Source organism: Erithacus rubecula, assembly GCF_903797595.1.
Source record: "Erithacus rubecula genome assembly, chromosome: 8".
Taxonomy (NCBI): Eukaryota; Metazoa; Chordata; class Aves; order Passeriformes; family Muscicapidae; genus Erithacus; species Erithacus rubecula.
The window spans coordinates 26,864,346-26,882,397 of record NC_136659.1 but is presented as its reverse complement, the minus strand read 5'-3'; the positions used below and the strand labels follow the sequence as shown (position 1 = coordinate 26,882,397).

The 18,052-nt window shown below is 42.9% G+C and overlaps 1 protein-coding gene across 1 annotated transcript in view; it reads right to left on the bottom strand.

Moving 5' to 3' along the window:
* PDIA5 (protein disulfide isomerase family A member 5) overlaps positions 1–11,023 on the bottom strand; it is a 96,648-nt gene extending 85,625 nt beyond the window's left edge. The window contains 2 exon segments of the mRNA XM_079311026.1: positions 10,809–10,850; positions 10,852–11,023. Coding sequence (XP_079167152.1) covers positions 10,809–10,850; positions 10,852–10,998 — 189 coding nt within the window. The 5' untranslated portion in view covers positions 10,999–11,023.
* Between the last annotated feature and the right edge of the window lie 7,029 nt (positions 11,024–18,052).

The following is an 18,052-nucleotide window of genomic DNA, read 5'->3' as shown; positions in this document are numbered from 1 at the left end:
CTTCCACTCACCACATGGAAGACACAGCATTTAATCTCTCTGCATCTCAGTTCTGGATCTATGCAAACAAGTCATTTTCCACTGTATCTTCCAGTCTATTTAAATCACAACATTTCCAGAGCAGAGTTTGTCTGTCAAAGTAAAACTCCTATCAAATATGACCATAACCTCTGCTGGGGCCTTTACTGCTTATTCTTACTGCAGTATCTTCAACAATAATACAATAATAATCTTATCCATCAGGCTATGCTGCTTCCCTTCTGCACTGTACTGAATTAATGCTAATGGAATGATTAAGGGAAGCTTAGCTGGAGAAATTATCTAGTTTCCATTCACCTTACAGAAAAACCTTAACACTTAATTGCATGGCTGAAAGCTTTAGTTCATTTGCCTAACACATACAAGAGGTTCAACATTTCCTTAATTACAAAACTGATTTTGATCGTGCCTTATTCCAACCAGGCTGGAAAATGTGTTGACTGTGGATGTGGAGAAGTAAAAAAGGCTGTTCTTGCATCCCATGTGTTACATCGTGCAGCATTTAAAGGAGGGACTAAACCAATGAAGTCAGAACACACAGCCCCAGGCATGCACTTCATTCAAATTCAGCTATTTCCAAGCACCACAGAGGCTCAGAAACAAAACCTGCACCTATGAAGCAGGCTGTATAAATGGCAGAAGTCTTCACATGTGGCAGAGAGACAGGAATGAGAGGAATCTTGGGACACATGAGGTAAAGGAGAGATGCTGAGCTGAGATGGAGATCACCCTCAACAACCAGAATGTTTGAGAACTTAGAAGTTATTAGAAAACACATCTATAACATAAAATCTAAGAGTGAACAAGACCCACTCTGCAGGCAGGAATCCCAATACTGGACCCTGCTGACAAGATGGTCAGATTGTGAGAAGGAAGTGAGCACATTTGCAAGTCAGCCTCTACCTTCAGCATAAATGTCCTTGATGCTTTAATTTGACCAAAAGACTCACATTCTTCTAAACCCAAATGTCCAGAGCTCCACCTTCCTACTCCAGGCTGATGTATGTGAATCACTTGCCTATTTTCTGAGATGAATACATGGAGATGCCAATCAAAGCAGGCAAATATAGTTGGGCTAAATGAGGTGACACAGACATGAAAAGCATTGCCCAAAACCATCACTATCAGGGGCTGCACAGGAGAAATTAATCCAACATTATAGGCAGATCTCTTTAATGCTAAGTATTTTTTTAAAAGCTCTTCCCTTCACCTCAGTTTTTGTAACTATTCAAGTGTTATAGTTTTATTTATGCCTCGAGTTACAGAAGACAAAAAATAAGTCTAACTGCAACTAAGGCTGAACACAGGAAAAAAAGTGAAAGTACAGGTTGCTAGTTTGGTTTAGAAAACTGGACTCCATTTAGGATACTTTAGTCTGTGAACTCTCTATCAAAAAGAAGCAATTGGACTACAAAACCCCATCAAAGCCACTTTCACCCCAGTACAACATGACACCAAATGATACTGTAAGCTTTGTTTAAAGTGTTTACCAATAGCTCAGAAGAGAGGTGTTAGAATGAGATGATCTTTGAGCTCTCTTCCAATTCACACCATTTTATGGTTTTAAGTATAGGCATTCCATGTCTTTTTCAGCTAGAAAGGCTGTTTTGCCAACTTCAGGAATTTTCTCTTTTCATTTTTGTCTTTCTTTCCTTATAATGGCAGAGCTGTAAACCTCTTGAAAATTGGATTCTGAAAACAATGACAGCTTAAACTACTGCCTTGTCGGAGTTGCCACTAACAGAAAACTCTCTGCGCTGGTGGAACAGCAGGCACAAGGAGGGAGATGCATGTCACATTGCATATATCCACTGCTTCTTTGCCCAATTTCTCTGCAGGTATCAGATCAATACATGTTACTCATGTTCCTGCAGTTTTACTACTGAACAGTTCTCTGTTCCTAGGGTTTAGCCCAAAATCCACTGGGAAAGGCATTGTGCATACATGCACACTAATCAGCCCAGCTGAATAAATCATCATCTCCTTTTAATTAAGATTAATGCTGCAACATTTCCTGGTTATAAAACCCAAAAGGTCCAAGCCAAAGGTATGGAGTTGGACAGAAATGCCCTGCCTGCACATCTAAGGCAGCCGCAGCAACACTGGGAGGTTATTGGCTGAGCAGAGAAATTCACCAGCCCCAATTCAGGTTTGCACTTTATGATATTTGCAAATTGATAAGAATCAAGTAGTTCCGCACTCTCCAGCTTTCTCCTGCTGAAATTAATCAAGACCCTACCCAGGAATAAACGAGAGGCTGGTTTATGGTTAAACCTCCAGAAGAACCTACCAGGTCTGTTGAAGGCAAGGGAAATCAAGGAGTCAATTCTGCCAGTCCCAAACACAGGCTGCTTTGCCCTGCTCTAGAGTCACAGCAGTGATGGCTGTACCAGCAGCTACAGCCTCACCAGGGCTATAGCCACTAGATCTGGCAACAATGTAAAATGAAGAGGATGGGAAAAAAGAATTCTATGGAAGCAGTTACATTCTTCCACAGAGAACCAAACTCATGCTCCTGCACAGCCCATAGGTAAAGCAGCAGTAAAGATGAACCTAATTTGCATGTACTGTGCTATATGAATTTATTTGTAAGACATGACTCAGGTAGATTTACTCCAGACATTTTGCAGGAGAGCTCATAAGTCAGGCACTGCCCAATCAAGCACACTGCTTCTAGTTTAAATCCAGGGCACAAGAGGAGATGAGCGCATATTAAAAAAAGAAGAGGTCAAGAAAGGTGACAGTCCCTCCTGGGCAAGAAGCCTCTTCTCATATGCGTCAGGAAGTGCTACATTCACACATATGGAAATCTATAAATAAGAAACAGCTAAACTCTCTTGTCACTTGAGCATCCTAAAGCTTTAAAATCTATTCACAACCACCACTGCAGAAAAGTTAAGAAATGCTCAAAGTATTTTTCTCAAGAAGCTACCCACCTGTTAAGGTAAAAGGCATAATAGGACCAATGTGCAAAAAACTGAGGGAAGGTCTCTTTTCATGCTGTGTTTGCACAGTTCCCTATTGTAACATGTCCTCATCCATGACTGGCTCAGTGACACGACTGTCACCTGGGGTTCTCAGATGCAGGAAACTTTGGTGGAGTCCTTCAAAAAATGACAGACTACACGTGGCAGACTATGAAATGCAAATCTCATAGTAATTCTAGTCTGCAGATATCCCCAGCTCAAAATCACAATCTGAATTTATTTTCACAGAATTTTTATGGCGTAGGTCACACATCAGTCATGTGACTGCAGTGTCTGAGATACATAAAAGATTCTCAAGTAAAATGTAAGTGAACCCAAATCCTCAAGACAGTCAATTCAAAACTGCTGAGACACAGCTATTCAAGTACAAGGTACAAAAGCCTCATGTGTTCTAGCTGTCTCTGTTCTTCAAAGTATGGGTTTAAATACATGATCTTGCAAGTTTGGTGGCAGAAGTCTGACCAGTCAAAAAGGTTTTTCTTTTTCTTTTTCTCCCACTCTCCAGCAATTTCTTGCAGAGCTGCAAAACATATGCACGTGTTAAAGAGCAGTAAACACTCCACAACCCTGCTCCCTTAGAATTGGTACCCAAGGAAGATCTGAGCTTTTAGAAACCCAGAGGCAAATCGTTATAGGCAAATAACTATTTGCTAATTATACTTCCAGGACTGACACTATTGAAAAATGTGGTCATCCCTCAGGCCATGTTTTCTCAAAATCATCAAGGATCTGAGAAAGCAGAGTTTATTTCTCAAGTTTCTACTCTTCTCTGAATCTCATTTTAAAATTAAAAAAGGGAATATCTTTCAAACAGCCACAAGAATGTATTTTCATATATTACATTTATTATTCAAATTAAATGTGATAAATGCTTAACTACTGCTCCCACAGAACCCAATTCAATTTATGAGTTGCTCCCCACAAAACCTTCGTGGCAGCATGGTCTTTTGCTAAAGATAAGCAGCATATCTGGAGGATATAATAAATACTTATGCATTTATTTTACATCAAGGGCGATGAAAACACAGTTTTAAAAACAAGAAAATAGATCTTCCTTATTTAATTTTGATTTCTATCAGAAGAATAGCATTATACGCCGGACAGAAAAACTATTCGCTATTTCTCCCAATTCCAACTCGAGAGCCTGAAATATATACTTCCCTGGACACGAATAATGCATAAAAAATATAAATGGATATGCAGCTGAAACAGTGCTTAGGTGCCTGAACCCATATGTCAACATGCGTTTTTTATGCACGCACTAACACACGTATAATTAGGCAGCCAATTTGCACACTATTCATCAAGAATAGCTGGGGCTGTGACAACAGACTAGCACAACTGCTGCTTGGCAGGGATGCAGCCTCACACTTGACCAAAATTTCTAAACTCCACTTTTTCAGGAAGACATTGACTCAGATTTCTGCCTTAGCTTAGCCACCCACTGGTGTCATTCTCATTTTGGGACAACAGCACTCAACCCACTGTAAATATGATCAATCAGCAACCCTGTGCCTATGAAACAGATTGTGTCTGACAAGGCATTTTATAAGAGTCTAGCTGAAGAGGAAACCTGCCTCAAAATTCTAAGCAGTAATGGAGATGACTGAATTTAATTTCATTATTAACTTCTACAGGAGTGGAGTAGCCCATGTTCTGAACAAGGGTCTCATCTGACACATTAAAATGGGGGGGCTGGAGAAATCCCAACAAGACAGTATCTCACCCTTTCTTTCCCACTCTGCTCCCAAAAGGAGCCCTGTGAGCTGTGAGGGACTGTGCACTTAACTTCAGAAGGCTGACTTGAAGGGCCACCTCAGTACTGTGGTGACAGAGGTTTGTAAATCTGCAGATCAGCTGGTGACACAGCCAGGTACTGTGGCACAGACACTGTGCATGTACTAACAATACCAGATCTAAATCATCTCCATGCACGCACAAGAGAGAAACTGACCCATTGCTTCCTTCCCCCCAGTTCCTGCCCACCAAAAAATACAAGATGTTCAAATCCAAAGTCCCCTTGTTTACAAGAATCACAATTTGACTGCAGATGTTTTATCTTCTTTGTTCATCATACAAACCACTCTTGACCTTGTGCAATAATTGCTTGCTTTTCACTCAGGAGCCCTCCCTCTGCTGCTATTTACATTCAGGGTTGTGCTGCTTTGATCACTGAGCCATTTGTAACAAATGCCTTCCAAGATGGATAGTGATAAGTAGGACAGTCCCCTTTCTTCGTTCATGATTAATATCTAAAATAGCTCTAGAAACATTTTAATCAAATCAGATGGGAGGAGACAGGTTAGCTCTGTTACCCAAAGGTATATCAAGGAAACCTGGCAAAAAAATTACTTTGTGGAGTGGGGAAAAGAAAGGGTAGTAGCACTTGGGTCTCAGACTTCAGGGGTCACAGCTGAACTGGTCCCTGCAATAGTCTCTGCAATCCCACAGGAATCACAAAAACATCTTCTGCCAATTGCCTCTGAAGGGGTTCACAAAATGCAACCCGCTGAGGACTCTCACACCTCACTGATGGGCTGCTCAGTGATGTCTGCGACTAATGCAAAAAGCCACCTATGGTCTGAGTGGGCAGCAGCTACTCCCACACCTACAGCAGCATAGGATGGCCAGGTGAGGAATCCAGCAGACACACGGGAAAATCAACAACTGCTGCACTGCAGGACCAACAGCATTTGAAGACCTTGGGTTTGCCCAACAGATTGACATTTGCAGTCATGCCCACTGGACACTTCCTGGGTTTTGTTCATTCCCAAAAGCTCTGTGTAAGAGCACATTCTTACTGCATACATAACCCAGATCAGTTAACTCTCACCTCAAGCCATTCCAGAAATTTAAAAACCGAAGCACTGCAAAGACAAATTGTGGAGGGTCATATCTGCAAAGAGGCAAGTGTCCTATTTCCTTTTGTTTTCAAAGGAAGGCAAATTAAACCCCTGACACAGAGTGTCTTAGTACTCTTTAACTTAGTCTGAAGAATGCTACAAATAAGACATTCCACTTAACGCGGTGCTTGCTATGTTCACTTTCCAAATATAGAAGGTAGCAAAAAATACCATGGAGACGTCAAGATTTGACTAGACTCTACTGTTCATATTGTTCTTAAACAGTGGGGGTTAAGCTACAGGCATAATAGTCTATACTAAAGGATCTTCTTAAGGGCTCTGAGTAGCAAATTAATTGTATGGTTTATCACTGGGTTTCAAATGCTCTGTAAAGGAAAACCTGTGCAACTATTTACTAATTAACAACTGCCTATAATAGGGTCAATTACTAACGTTGACAAAGAACTTTCCCCTTATTATGAATGTGAAGCTCTTTCTCTTCAAGCCAGGCACAGCACCATGCATATATTAAACAAGCTGTTGATGAAACAATATTTCAGATATTACTTCTGAACGAGCACATTTGACTACAGAAGTTAAGGGCGTGAGCAAAGCATATGCCACATAATATCCCACTAAAAACTGGGTTTTCTAGAAGTTTAAAGAAATACCACCTACTCAAGAAGCATGTAGGAGGTACTATAAAAAGAAGACAAAAACACTATTAATGGGATTTATAAGGAATAGAGGCCAAAAAAAGACACCTGAAAATCTCTAGCACTTTATATGGCACTTGTTATCTTCAAAGCATTGCACGAATGTTAACTAATTAATCCTCACATTTTTCTGCCAGGTGATAGGAGACTAACTTTAATTTTAATAGCTTGAGCTATATTCACACAGAAAGGAACTGATCTGCAAGAGGCAAAAGGAAGGCAGCACCAGAACACACCAGCACAGAGCTGATCCTAGAGCAGCACAACCACACAGTCATGGTGTGCTATATCCAGAAGAAGTGAGGAGGGGGAGAGAAAGTCTATTTGCAGTCACCTGGCAAACAGGCTGTATGACTCTAAACCCAAAGACGATGGACAGCATATCATCAGGACAGTCACAAATTACATTACCTTTGTCATCTGTGTTCTACAAGCATGCAATTCACAGCTCCCTCCACCAATGCTACCAGCCACTCACAGCTAGCACAGTGCCAAAACTAAACACTTGCTCTGCTATCACAATTTTTTGCCATTAACAAGCTTGAAAAGGTGGCAGGAACAAGGTAAACAACAACTTACTTCCAAAGTGACCCTGCCTGGATAAAGAAATTTAAGGCAGTGCTAGTTAGTGCAATGCAATTGCAACCACAGTCAGAATTTTTCCATTCACAGACCTGCAGCCACAGCTCTGAAGAAATACCTCACTACCTCCATTTTATTGAAACAGAGGAATTTAAGGAACTCCATCACCAAAAGGCAAAAGAAATGGCCAACAACGGAACAAGCACCTTTTCCACCACCAATTACTCAGGACACCATGAACTCACCCCTGGGCAGAAACACCAGTTCTGATGATCACACCACACTTGCATCAACATCCCAGGGCCTCTGAGCTAAACGGGTGCTGTGGCATCAAAAACAATGGATTGGAAACATCCCTCCACAAGACATGGAGTGGAGTAACAAAGTCTAGGTTTGATTTGGGAAGGGCATCTAAGGGCACACAGCATAGCCCACATCAGGGTTTTACAAATCCACATTTTGAAGAGGGAATGGACAAAGTATGAATACAGCAGGGGGACAGCAAGTAAGGAATTTGTCTCTGCAATACCCTCCCTCTGACTGCCAGGAAACACTGCCCAAAGAGATTCCTGAAGTACAAACAACAACTGGATGGGAAGAGGCACCCCTGAATTCGAGCCCAAATGCCTCAACAGGAAACAGCACCTGAGCACTGCAGTGGTGAAGCAGCACTCACACCCTGCCTGCAAGCTCATCAGAGGCCAGGCTCTGCTGCCACGCTGCAGGGCTACCTGCAGCACAGAGGGAACCATGCCCGAGCCCTCCCTGCAGGCCTGGATGCACAAGCCAGTGTCAGTGCTCACTAGTGCATTCCTGTGACCCTGCTGGCAAGGATTAAGGAGGTACTTGAGGAGCTGGAAGCCTGAAATGTTCCTTTCAAGCCCTTCTTTGAAGGCTCTGGGTTTGAGTGGCACCAAGTCACAAAGTCTGCTTCCCAAGGGTGCTCAGTCAGCCGGACTCTCGACTCAGTTTCTCTGTCATTAAGCCAACACTCAGAAGACAAACTGATCTTTGCCACACTGGCATGAGATAATATTCACCGGTGTTTACAAAGCAAACAGACCCAGATGTGTAATCCTGCTAGAAGCAGTGGCTGCCTTCTGCTAGGGAAAGCACAGCACCAGATACATCAGAGGAAATGCTAATCCACCTTGGTGTGAAACTCCTTCCCAGTGCCTTGAACAGTAAATTCAGCCCTTTGAGCATGAAATAAAGTCAACCACTTGATAAACCAAAGAGGGAACCCACAACTTCCTCATGGCTCTGCAATTCATTCAAGAAATAAAACTTTACAGCAGGCAGAGATCACTTCACCATCTTCCTCATGTGTGTGTGTCACACACCCACAGTGCCCACAGTGATGCTGAAGGTAACAAATTAATAGCTTATATTAGAAGATTCTGAAATGTTTTCTTCAGCTTTGTAGGTTCCCTTTTACATATGTAGGAAGTCTTACAGAGATAAGGATTTCAATTCACAAAAGCCACCTCCAATTTTGGGTCAGAAAATGAGCCCTCTTTTTCAGAAGTGCTATGTATGCACAACTCTAGCTGCTGTTCCAGGTTGCACTGCAAGTAGTCAGCACTTCCAGAAAAACTAACAAAAAAAAACCAAAACACATTTGGGTACATGAAAAAGGACTGGCCTGAAGGAAAAAATGTTTTGCATTGACCTACCAAGCAGCTGGTATTACCTTTAGTTTGACTTTATAAACTGAGAACCACCTGATTTAAAACCCTCACATTGATTAAAAAAAAGAAATTAAAAGCTGGTTTTGCTATGTCACAGCTGTAGGCTAGTTTTTCAATCCTGGAGTACAGCGAATTACATATTTCAAGATGAAAAATCACACCTTCAAGTGCAAGATAATGCAAATTGGAAGAAATAATTTAAACTACTTGTACACAGCAAAGGGGAAAGAATTAGCTGAATCAACAGCTCAATGAAGACATCTGCTCAGCATGAAGCATCACAGAGCAAATAAACTGCTGAGGCAAATTAAGAAAGGTAAGAGAGAATAATGTGGATAAATTAAAATGGCTTTGTATAGTTTCACTGGTAAGAGCAGGCCCCCTCTGCTCATCTCAAAGACACTCTACAACACAAGAGGTCAAAGAGGGCAACCAGAATAATTAGGAACAACAGATTTATATGAAGAAAGATGGGGATAACATCTCTTAATCTACAGAGAAAAACCACAGGAAAATATTTAGATTAATATAAAATGAATGTTACAGTAAGATAAGGTCTGACAGTCACAGTGAATATAGTAGGAAATACCAGAAATAACTCCATGTGCATAGCTATTTTGAAGGGATGGAAAAGTCTGTCCACTTGTAACTCCACTTGGTCCACAGCATATGCTCAATCTGAGGAATGCACTGCCACAAATATCACTGAGAAGACTACTGCATATATTAAAGATGAGCCACAAAGGAAAAAAATCCACACTAAGACCTCTCCAGCATTTAGTGAAGAATTCAGCCTGATGTCAGTTTCACTTGAAACCGACAAAGTGTTGATAGCAGAGATCTGTGATTCTAGACCAAGCTTAAAACAAAGCAAAACGTCTTCAGAACACACAGCATTTCTTCTCCCTCCTGAATGAACCGAGAGCTCTGGCCCTGCCAGGGGCAAAAGGCTCCATCAGACAGGGCTGAATCTGTCTGTCCCACAAAGGCAATTCTAATATTAGTACAGAAGCACAGGGCAATTAGCAATTCCACACTTGATTTGTATGAACTAGATGAGCACTCCACGGTTATGCATTTCCAAATACATTTCAGATCACTCATGCATAAAAAAATTAACGCAATTTTTCATTAATTATTAGCTTCATTTGTCAGGGCAGAAGGATGAACTGTAGTTCATGACAATAAAGTAGTGTTTTAAAGCATGTCTTTGTCAGTCTTTTGAGCTATTATGCTAAATTCTGTAGATTATAAAAATAAAAAAAAAAAAAAAAAAAAAAGAGAAAAAAAAAAAGAAAAAGAAAAGAAAAATCAGACTTTGAAATATTTCTGGAAGTCAGTGAGGCTCCCTGAGGTAAGCAGTGCTCCAGCCAGTGCAGTGTCAGCGCAGCACGGCCGCTCCGGAGCGCGGGATGGAGAGCGCCACATGCGAGGGGCGCAGGGCGCGGTGCCCGGGGCGGGGGTCCCGCACTCAGGAGCGCAAAGCCGAGCGCGCTGCGGCACAGCCCCGCCGGGGAAACCCTCTGCAAACCCTCTGCCACCGCACCGCTTTTCTCACGAAACTTGGGAGCGAAGCGCCGCCGGTCGGAGCCGCCGGGGCGGGGGCAGCCGGGGGCAGCAGCCGCTCGGGGAGCGCTCTCTCCGGGCGGTGCTCCGGGAGACACAGAGAAAGGGAAAGGGGAAGCAGGATAGCAGCACACGGGCTGAGCGCTGGGAAAACACACGGGAGCAGCGCTGCCGGAGCCCGGCCACGCCGTGCCGAGCCGAGCCGAGCCCGCCCGCGGCGGCGGTGGGTGCGGGCGGCGGAGGAGCCGCCGCGCCCGGCCCCGGGGGCCCGTCCCACTCCCAACTTTCGCCCAACTCCGCCGGCCGCGCCTTGCCCCCGCTCCCGCCCCGGCCCGGGCACGGGGGACGCCCCGCGCCGCCCCCCCGCCTCCCGCCGGCACTCACCGCCAGGCCGAGCAGCAGCAGCGAGAGCGGCGGGAGCCGCCCCGCGGCGCCGCGCAGCCCCCGCGCCCTGCCCCGGCACTGCCATCCCTCCGCCGCGCCGGAGCCGCTCCGGACCCGCCGCCGCTGCGGCTGCTGCCACGTCTGGCGGCGCAGGCGCGCTCGCCGCCGCCGCCCGCCCGCCGCGCGGCATGACGGGGGCTGTAGTCCGGCCCGCGCTGGGGATGCTCATCCCCTCAGGGACGGGGCGGCTCGCGGCCATCCCGCGCGGGGAAATAAGCGCCCGATCGCCGCCGAAATGCTGATGGCAGTTACACAGCAATCCCCGTGCCGACTGCTTCAAAAGAGGTTAAAAAGTTCCAGCTTTTCTCTCACGTCCCACTGGCCTCCCGTCCGCGGTTCTTTCTGCCTCCACCTCTCTCCAGGCGTGTGCCTTACTCCAAAGAGGCTTCTGGCACACAGCCTCTTTGTGATGCTTGTTTGTCAGGGGTTTTAAAAGCTTTAGCTGATCTTATTCCAGCTGATCTGGAATAAGAAGTGAATAATGGAACAAAAAAATAACGGAAGGGGGGAGAGAGAGTTAACTGGTAGAAGGGATTAGAAACTAGGACCTGTTGTCCTTGTAAATTGCTCCCACTCATTAAATCCCAGAGGTGAACCCTATTGTCGGCAATGATGCCAGAGTGCAAGAAAATAAATAAATGCACTGAGTCTGACCAGGATCAATTTGTGCAGCCTCCATTATAATCACGGTATTGGAATGTTGCTGCATCCAGATGAACAAATGGGTCTGTGCCCCGAGTCTGGCACATCCAGTGAGCCAGCTCTGCCTCGCAAGGGCATCCCAGATGTCCTGCCAGTAATCTTAAGGTCAAGGCAGGTCAGCCGCGTTATAATTGGCTTCCCACAAACAGAAGGGATCTTCACCTACTACCCAGTGGCTGCGTGAAATTCTCCCTTGGCTCAGAAACATCAAAGGGAAATCAAAGGCATCTTCGAGCCTGATCCTTGCAGCTGACTGTCACCCGAGCATTAGACTAAGAGGATGGCTGCGAGGGAGCAATTTGTAGATCCACACAGCTGACTGATCACTTCAAGTGGTGATCATGAAAACTGAATGACGTTGACATTAACAAGTCCCCTGGTGGAGATATAATTTTGAAAAGCAGAAACACACATAGAGAAAGTTATTACTATTAACATTTATACTTTTGTGGCATCTTTTGCAGCAGAATCAGAGCATACTTTCTCAGTCACAGCTGGATAATCTTTAGCAAATCATTTCACAGTGCTATGCCTCGCTTCCCATCCGCAAAAGGCCTCAGTTAGCCTGCCTTAAAACAAGATTAGCAATCCTCAGCTCTCACTAAAATGCCAGTGAAAGCACACGTGAGGCACAGCCCAGGAGCCATCAAAAGGAGTTTGTGATTAGAAGGGATGGATGGCTGAAGGGAAACCTAGGGAAGGAAAAAGCGTGAATCTTTTCACTTCACAATTGAAGGGCCCAAAACAAAACATCCTTTATGTCAAATTTCTGTACCCCTAACATATATGCTATCCACATTGCTACTTCTCACCTGCAGTCCTCACTGACTGCACTGGGATGCATGGATGAACAGATGGGTGTGCTGCACTAGTTACCACCACTGCTGGTGCCAACTTCCCCGTCTGTGATAATCAGCCTGCTAGCAAAAGGGTCTGGATCTCCGCTTGAATCCCAGTTCAAATAAGCTATCAAAACTTCCAGGAATAGGTAACCTCTTCTAGATGCTGTTCATCTTCAAATCCCCAGCCTACAGCTGAAAAGCTTCTGCATGCAACTACCGTGACACATCCAGACCTCTAATCTCAGCTGGATATCCAGATCCTCAAAGACTGTTTGAGTCCTCCTGTGACTCTTTTGTGTAGAAAAATGTTACATCTTCTGATGCTTCACATCACAGTTACCATTATCAGGCAATGTAAAAGTAACCTCAGTGTGGTAGAATTTTCTGTGCCGTGTCATAACCATACAGGATGTGCTGCCATTGTGATAGGAAAGGATAAAATCATGGGAACATGGTTGTTTTGTCACAGCAGTACATTTTTATCATGATGGCAAGAGGAAACATTCTCAGGAAGAAAGAAAAAAAGAAGACAAGCTATTTCAAACTGAGCTTCTGAAAGGTTATATAAAAAATCCAGTTTGGGAAGCTGCAGTTTTTATATACAGGAGAATATAAAAAAGGTATCCACGTGGCAACTACAGCTTCTTACATTCAGTTCAGCTCAATAATTTGTATTGACATGACAGGCACTGCCAAAACTTAAGAGACAAGATCATTGAGCATCTGTCACAGGTCAAAATAATATATCAAGTATCAGCTCTAGACAAGGCTTTACACAGTGGCAACTACTTAATCAATCCAGCCGTGCATTACTAATGAACTCATTACAATTGTATCTCAGTGCACTGTTATCCAGCATCCCAAGTTTACCCTGTATCTGTTTGACATTAATATCATATGTTGCTTGCTTCTCTGTAATTGTAATATTTGTATATGGTGCTGCAAAACACTATGAAAGCATTCATTTATTCACTACTGAGAAGAAAGCATTACTACCCTTGGATTATAGATCAGAAAACGGTAGTAGAGAGATTATATGATTTGCTCAAGGCTATAAAACCAGACAGTTTCAGATCATGTTCATTTCCAAAGCCTGGACTGGGTCTGCTAATCCTTACTTGACTATCTACATTCAAACACCTCTTTTACCAAGAATAAAATACAAAACTGGACTGACAGTAAGAATGTCTGTAAGGAATTACACCTTCTACATTTCTTCTATGTTTCTGCTTTTTTTGACAAGCTTTATTCTTTGTTCTCTTTTTAACCTGAACAAGTCTCTATCGGCTTCTAACAAAAGGTAAAATGAGTCACCTTTACCACAAAAAGTGATAGCAGAGCAGACAGAAAAAGATACAAGTCAAATTTCAAGCCATACGGAATCCAGGGGCAACACAGGCTCTGCTGGGACATAAAACTACATGTCAGTTTCCCAGAATGGAAGCGTGATTTGCTCTCTGCCTTAACTACACAAAGTTCTCTTCCTTCCTTCCAGCTACATCTCTTCCTTCTTTAGTTCAGCTTCAGCCAACTGATTTTGATCTGCAGGCTTATCTCCTGTAAGTTTTGTGACATCTGTGTCGTGGCACTGATTGCATCAGCTGAAAAGAGACATACAGAGCTGGTTGCCATCAACAGATTGATGGTATCATAGCCCTGGGCTCCTCATGACCTTTCCTACAGCTCTTCAGCACATGATGAAAAGGAAAAGAGACAGGACCAGCCCCTGTAGGACTTTATGTGGGAGTGGTCTCAGAGAAGAGGCACAGCTGTACACTGCTTTTCTCCAGCTGATGTCTGTCAGAGGGGAGAGCCTGAAGGCAGCTTTCCACTCCTGCAGCCTCCTCAGCACCTGACAGTAGGGCTGCAGATGCAGCATATCCATACACATCAGCTAGCAAGTTCCACAGAATGCCATTAGCACACCATAATCATGGATACAAAGGTGCAGCTGCTACATAAAGGATTGTTTCTTAGACAACACATTCTAGTTTCATATTGTTGCATGAACTCTTTTAAACACTATTTTAAAATACATCATGAGTCTCAGAAGACTGCTGTTATTCAAGCTGTGACATATTTATGCTTTTCACCTGGTTGACTCACTGAGGTCAATGGGAATGCATGGAGGCAAGTTGGGATGGAGTTTAGTTGGAATTATTCAATAGCAATGCTCTGTAATGGTGTTCTATGCAGCATAGAACTCTGGGCCTCTATTAGATCTAAAAGGCCTCTGGACTTTTTGTACAGACCTTGAACAGCACGAAGGAAAAAATACACACATGCAGTGTGTTTTCATGGGAATTTTACTTTTGTACTTTATGGCTGTTGTTTCCTTCATTCTAGAATAAAAGTACTTTTGGACCACAGGTAGACAGATGCTCTTTATGTATGAAAGGAGAAAAACAGTCAGTACTGCAGGAGTCAGTTAAAAGTTGAGTACAGATATTTTCCAAATATTTCCTTCTACATACTTTCCATTACAGTTTTTATTGCTTTCTCTAAGTCTAAGTCTAAGGTCTGCAGGCCCCTTTACATTTAAGATGCCCTACTGTTAACACCATTGTCATTTCTTTGACTGAGCCTCCAAAGCTGGATATAATGTGTTCCTGAGTAAAATAAAAACCTTCTACAGTACAGGCACCTTGCTGGCAGGTAGTAGATAATTTATGTCTCACAGTTACCTGCTGAGACAATAGTTAAACAAGATTAAAACAACCATTGGAGTCTGGCTGTTGTGCACTGACTGCCGCAGTGCTGCATGTTCCCCAGATACTCTGGTCAAGAGTTTTCCAGAGATTTGCAGAAGCTTTATAAAATATTTAGGCTGCTTTACCTCTACTGTATCATCAGGAAAGTGTTGAACAATGAGCTTGTGAAGAGGGCAGAGATCTGGATTCAATGCAGAGTCCAACCACAGGGTTCCTGCATGAGGATTTACACATCATGTGATCTGTGGGGACTGACATCTCCACCTATAAATCAAAAATAGGTGCATAAGTGGAGTTTAGCTAATACCCCCGGATGGTGCTGACCTACATACTCTAGTAACAAGGCTCTGACTGGTTATTTTTGAACAATATAGGTCATTATTCTGCTGGCAAAATGTTTGACTTCAATATGCAAGTTCATATAACAGGATTGAGTCTGCCATGTTCATCAGGGTAGCCTTACACCAACAGCTGGTAGCAGAGAATTAGGTGGGGCTTCTCTTGCAAGTAGAGTTATTATGCCTCTGGTTTGGGTGGACAAAATATTAATTCAGATGAAGGACCAAATATAAACACAGGACTATAAATATACAATCAAAATACTGTTTGGTGTAAAACAATGTTTGCACTACTGGCCTCAGTATTTAGTGGAGCTGTATCCATTCACAGTATTTGTGCATCTGTCTTCATATTATGTGCAAATGTATTAACATTCAACCATCAGCACATATTTACTGCAGACTATGTTCTACTAAAATATTTTTCATACATCTATCCTATGAGAATATAACCTATGCATGCAATATACACCTATTCAGTACTTTTCCCTCTCCATACGTAGATAACATTTTTAAATCTACTTTTTTTACACGTGTACACACACGTGCACACATATACATGGTATGTATTAGAGATGCCTTGTGTGGATTTACATGATTTTATATTAGAAAATATCTAATCAATACTGGGTTTTCCCTTCCATTTTCAGGTTTCCTGGAGTCAGTTTGTGTGATTAAATACTGGCTGTTTGAGCTTGAGATCAGCAGACTAAATTAAGTGTATGACTATGCAGTCAGCAGCTACCACATGTAATATGGCAAAGTTTAATGAGGGATTTTCTTCCTGGAAGACCTTGTCTTTGCAAAGACCCCTACTCAGAGCCATATGAAAGAATCTGTGCTGTGATGAAGCAAGCATGAAAACTCCCCTAATCTTATGATCAAATCCCTTGGCTTTCTGCAGCTGTGCGCTCAGAGTAGCAATTTAGCAATCCTGTAAGGAATTTACTAGGTCCTTAGGATTTTCTCTATAAACCTTCTTCCTTCCCTGCATATTGCAGTAACCCATCTTTTAGAAGGAAAACACCACAGAGAATGCTGCATAGGAAAAAAATTGTAGAAGAAGCAGAGAAGCAAGCAGGAATAAGACCTTGATCCTAAACTCTTTGAATGTAATGGATTGACTTCAGCAGGCTTTGGCTCAATCCCTAGCTGTCAGAGAGGAAAGTCAGTTAAAAAAAAGAGAAAAAACAGCTGAGAATCAACAGGGAAACAAAAGAAGCAGAAAGAAAAAGTACTGAAGAGAAAAGGAAAAAAACCCAGAAAGAGTAAAAGGCAGAGTGCCAATGGAAAAGAGGTAGAAGAGAGTAGTAGTGGACACCACTAAACCAGAAGCAGAGTGGGATGGAGATCAGGGTGAGCAAAGGAACAGGATCAGGAACCAGTGTGAAGGGCAGCTCTAAGAGACTGTAGAGATGCAGGCAAGAATGCTGGGCAAAACTCATGGATGATTGAGGAGTCTGTGATTGCACAAGGACACTGGGAACAGAGTCTAGGACTGAATCATGGATTGAATGAGGAAAACACAACTGAATTTTCAAAATTGGTGGATGAAACTTAAGGTAACAAGAAGGGAGCTAGCAGGACAGCAGAAGCTGTAGGCACACCCTCCCCCAGAGCCATTAGATTTCCAGATTTGTGCTCTCAATCAGTATGTGCCTCAACACACTCTTATCTGCAGATGGCAATTTGCTATTTCTATGAGTTAATTCTGGTGTCTCAACAAACAGGATGGTGATGTGGAATTTTACTGATGTCAAAGATAGAACATCACCTTCAAAATGGAAATCTTTTTTGTCTGGATTGCTTTAAAAAAAATGGGAGATCACATGCACACTGTTCAGAGGGAACAAAGTCACTCAAAAAGTCAGGAGATGCTAGATTAAGAATGCTTGAAAAATTGTAGTAGCCTCCCATGAACGCAGTTGGTGGAATGGGGTTTTTAATGACACAATTATTTTTTCCTCACAGATTGCCTAAGCTGTTTGTTGCAATAGTTGGGAGATGTATAATTAAAGGCAGGAGATAACTGAAAGGAAGATGGTCTTATCATTAATGCAATGTGACCTCTGTAACATTGGGCAAATTGCTTAAATGAAAATTTCCCCACATTATCTCTAGATGTTCATATCTCTGTTTCTGAGTATCCAACTTGGTATCTGAACAGATTTGTAGAAATGCTGAGCAGTCGTAAGAGAAACTGAATTGAATAGAAGCAGTGCAGTGAGTACTTAATGCTCTGTACAGCTGACTATTCTGAAATAGGAGACCTTTGACTGCTAAGCTGTACACTCAAAATAGGAAACTCAACCACATATTCCCTATCTATGAAGTGGAAAGACATCCTGTTTTGTTCTACGATGTAATGGAAAGACAGGCATGAAGCACTTGAGCTCTTAAATGATAAACAAAACACAGAGGTATAACTCACACCAAAGGGAAGTCTGAGGAGCATACAAGAAGGGAGGCAAGGGACACACATGGATCATGAAAGTTAAAATATGAAAAGCTGTGCACCTACTGAGCACCCTCTACCCTGTACACTGAAAAAGGAAAGGGACTGTGGGACAAAAAGCATGGTCAAATATTAA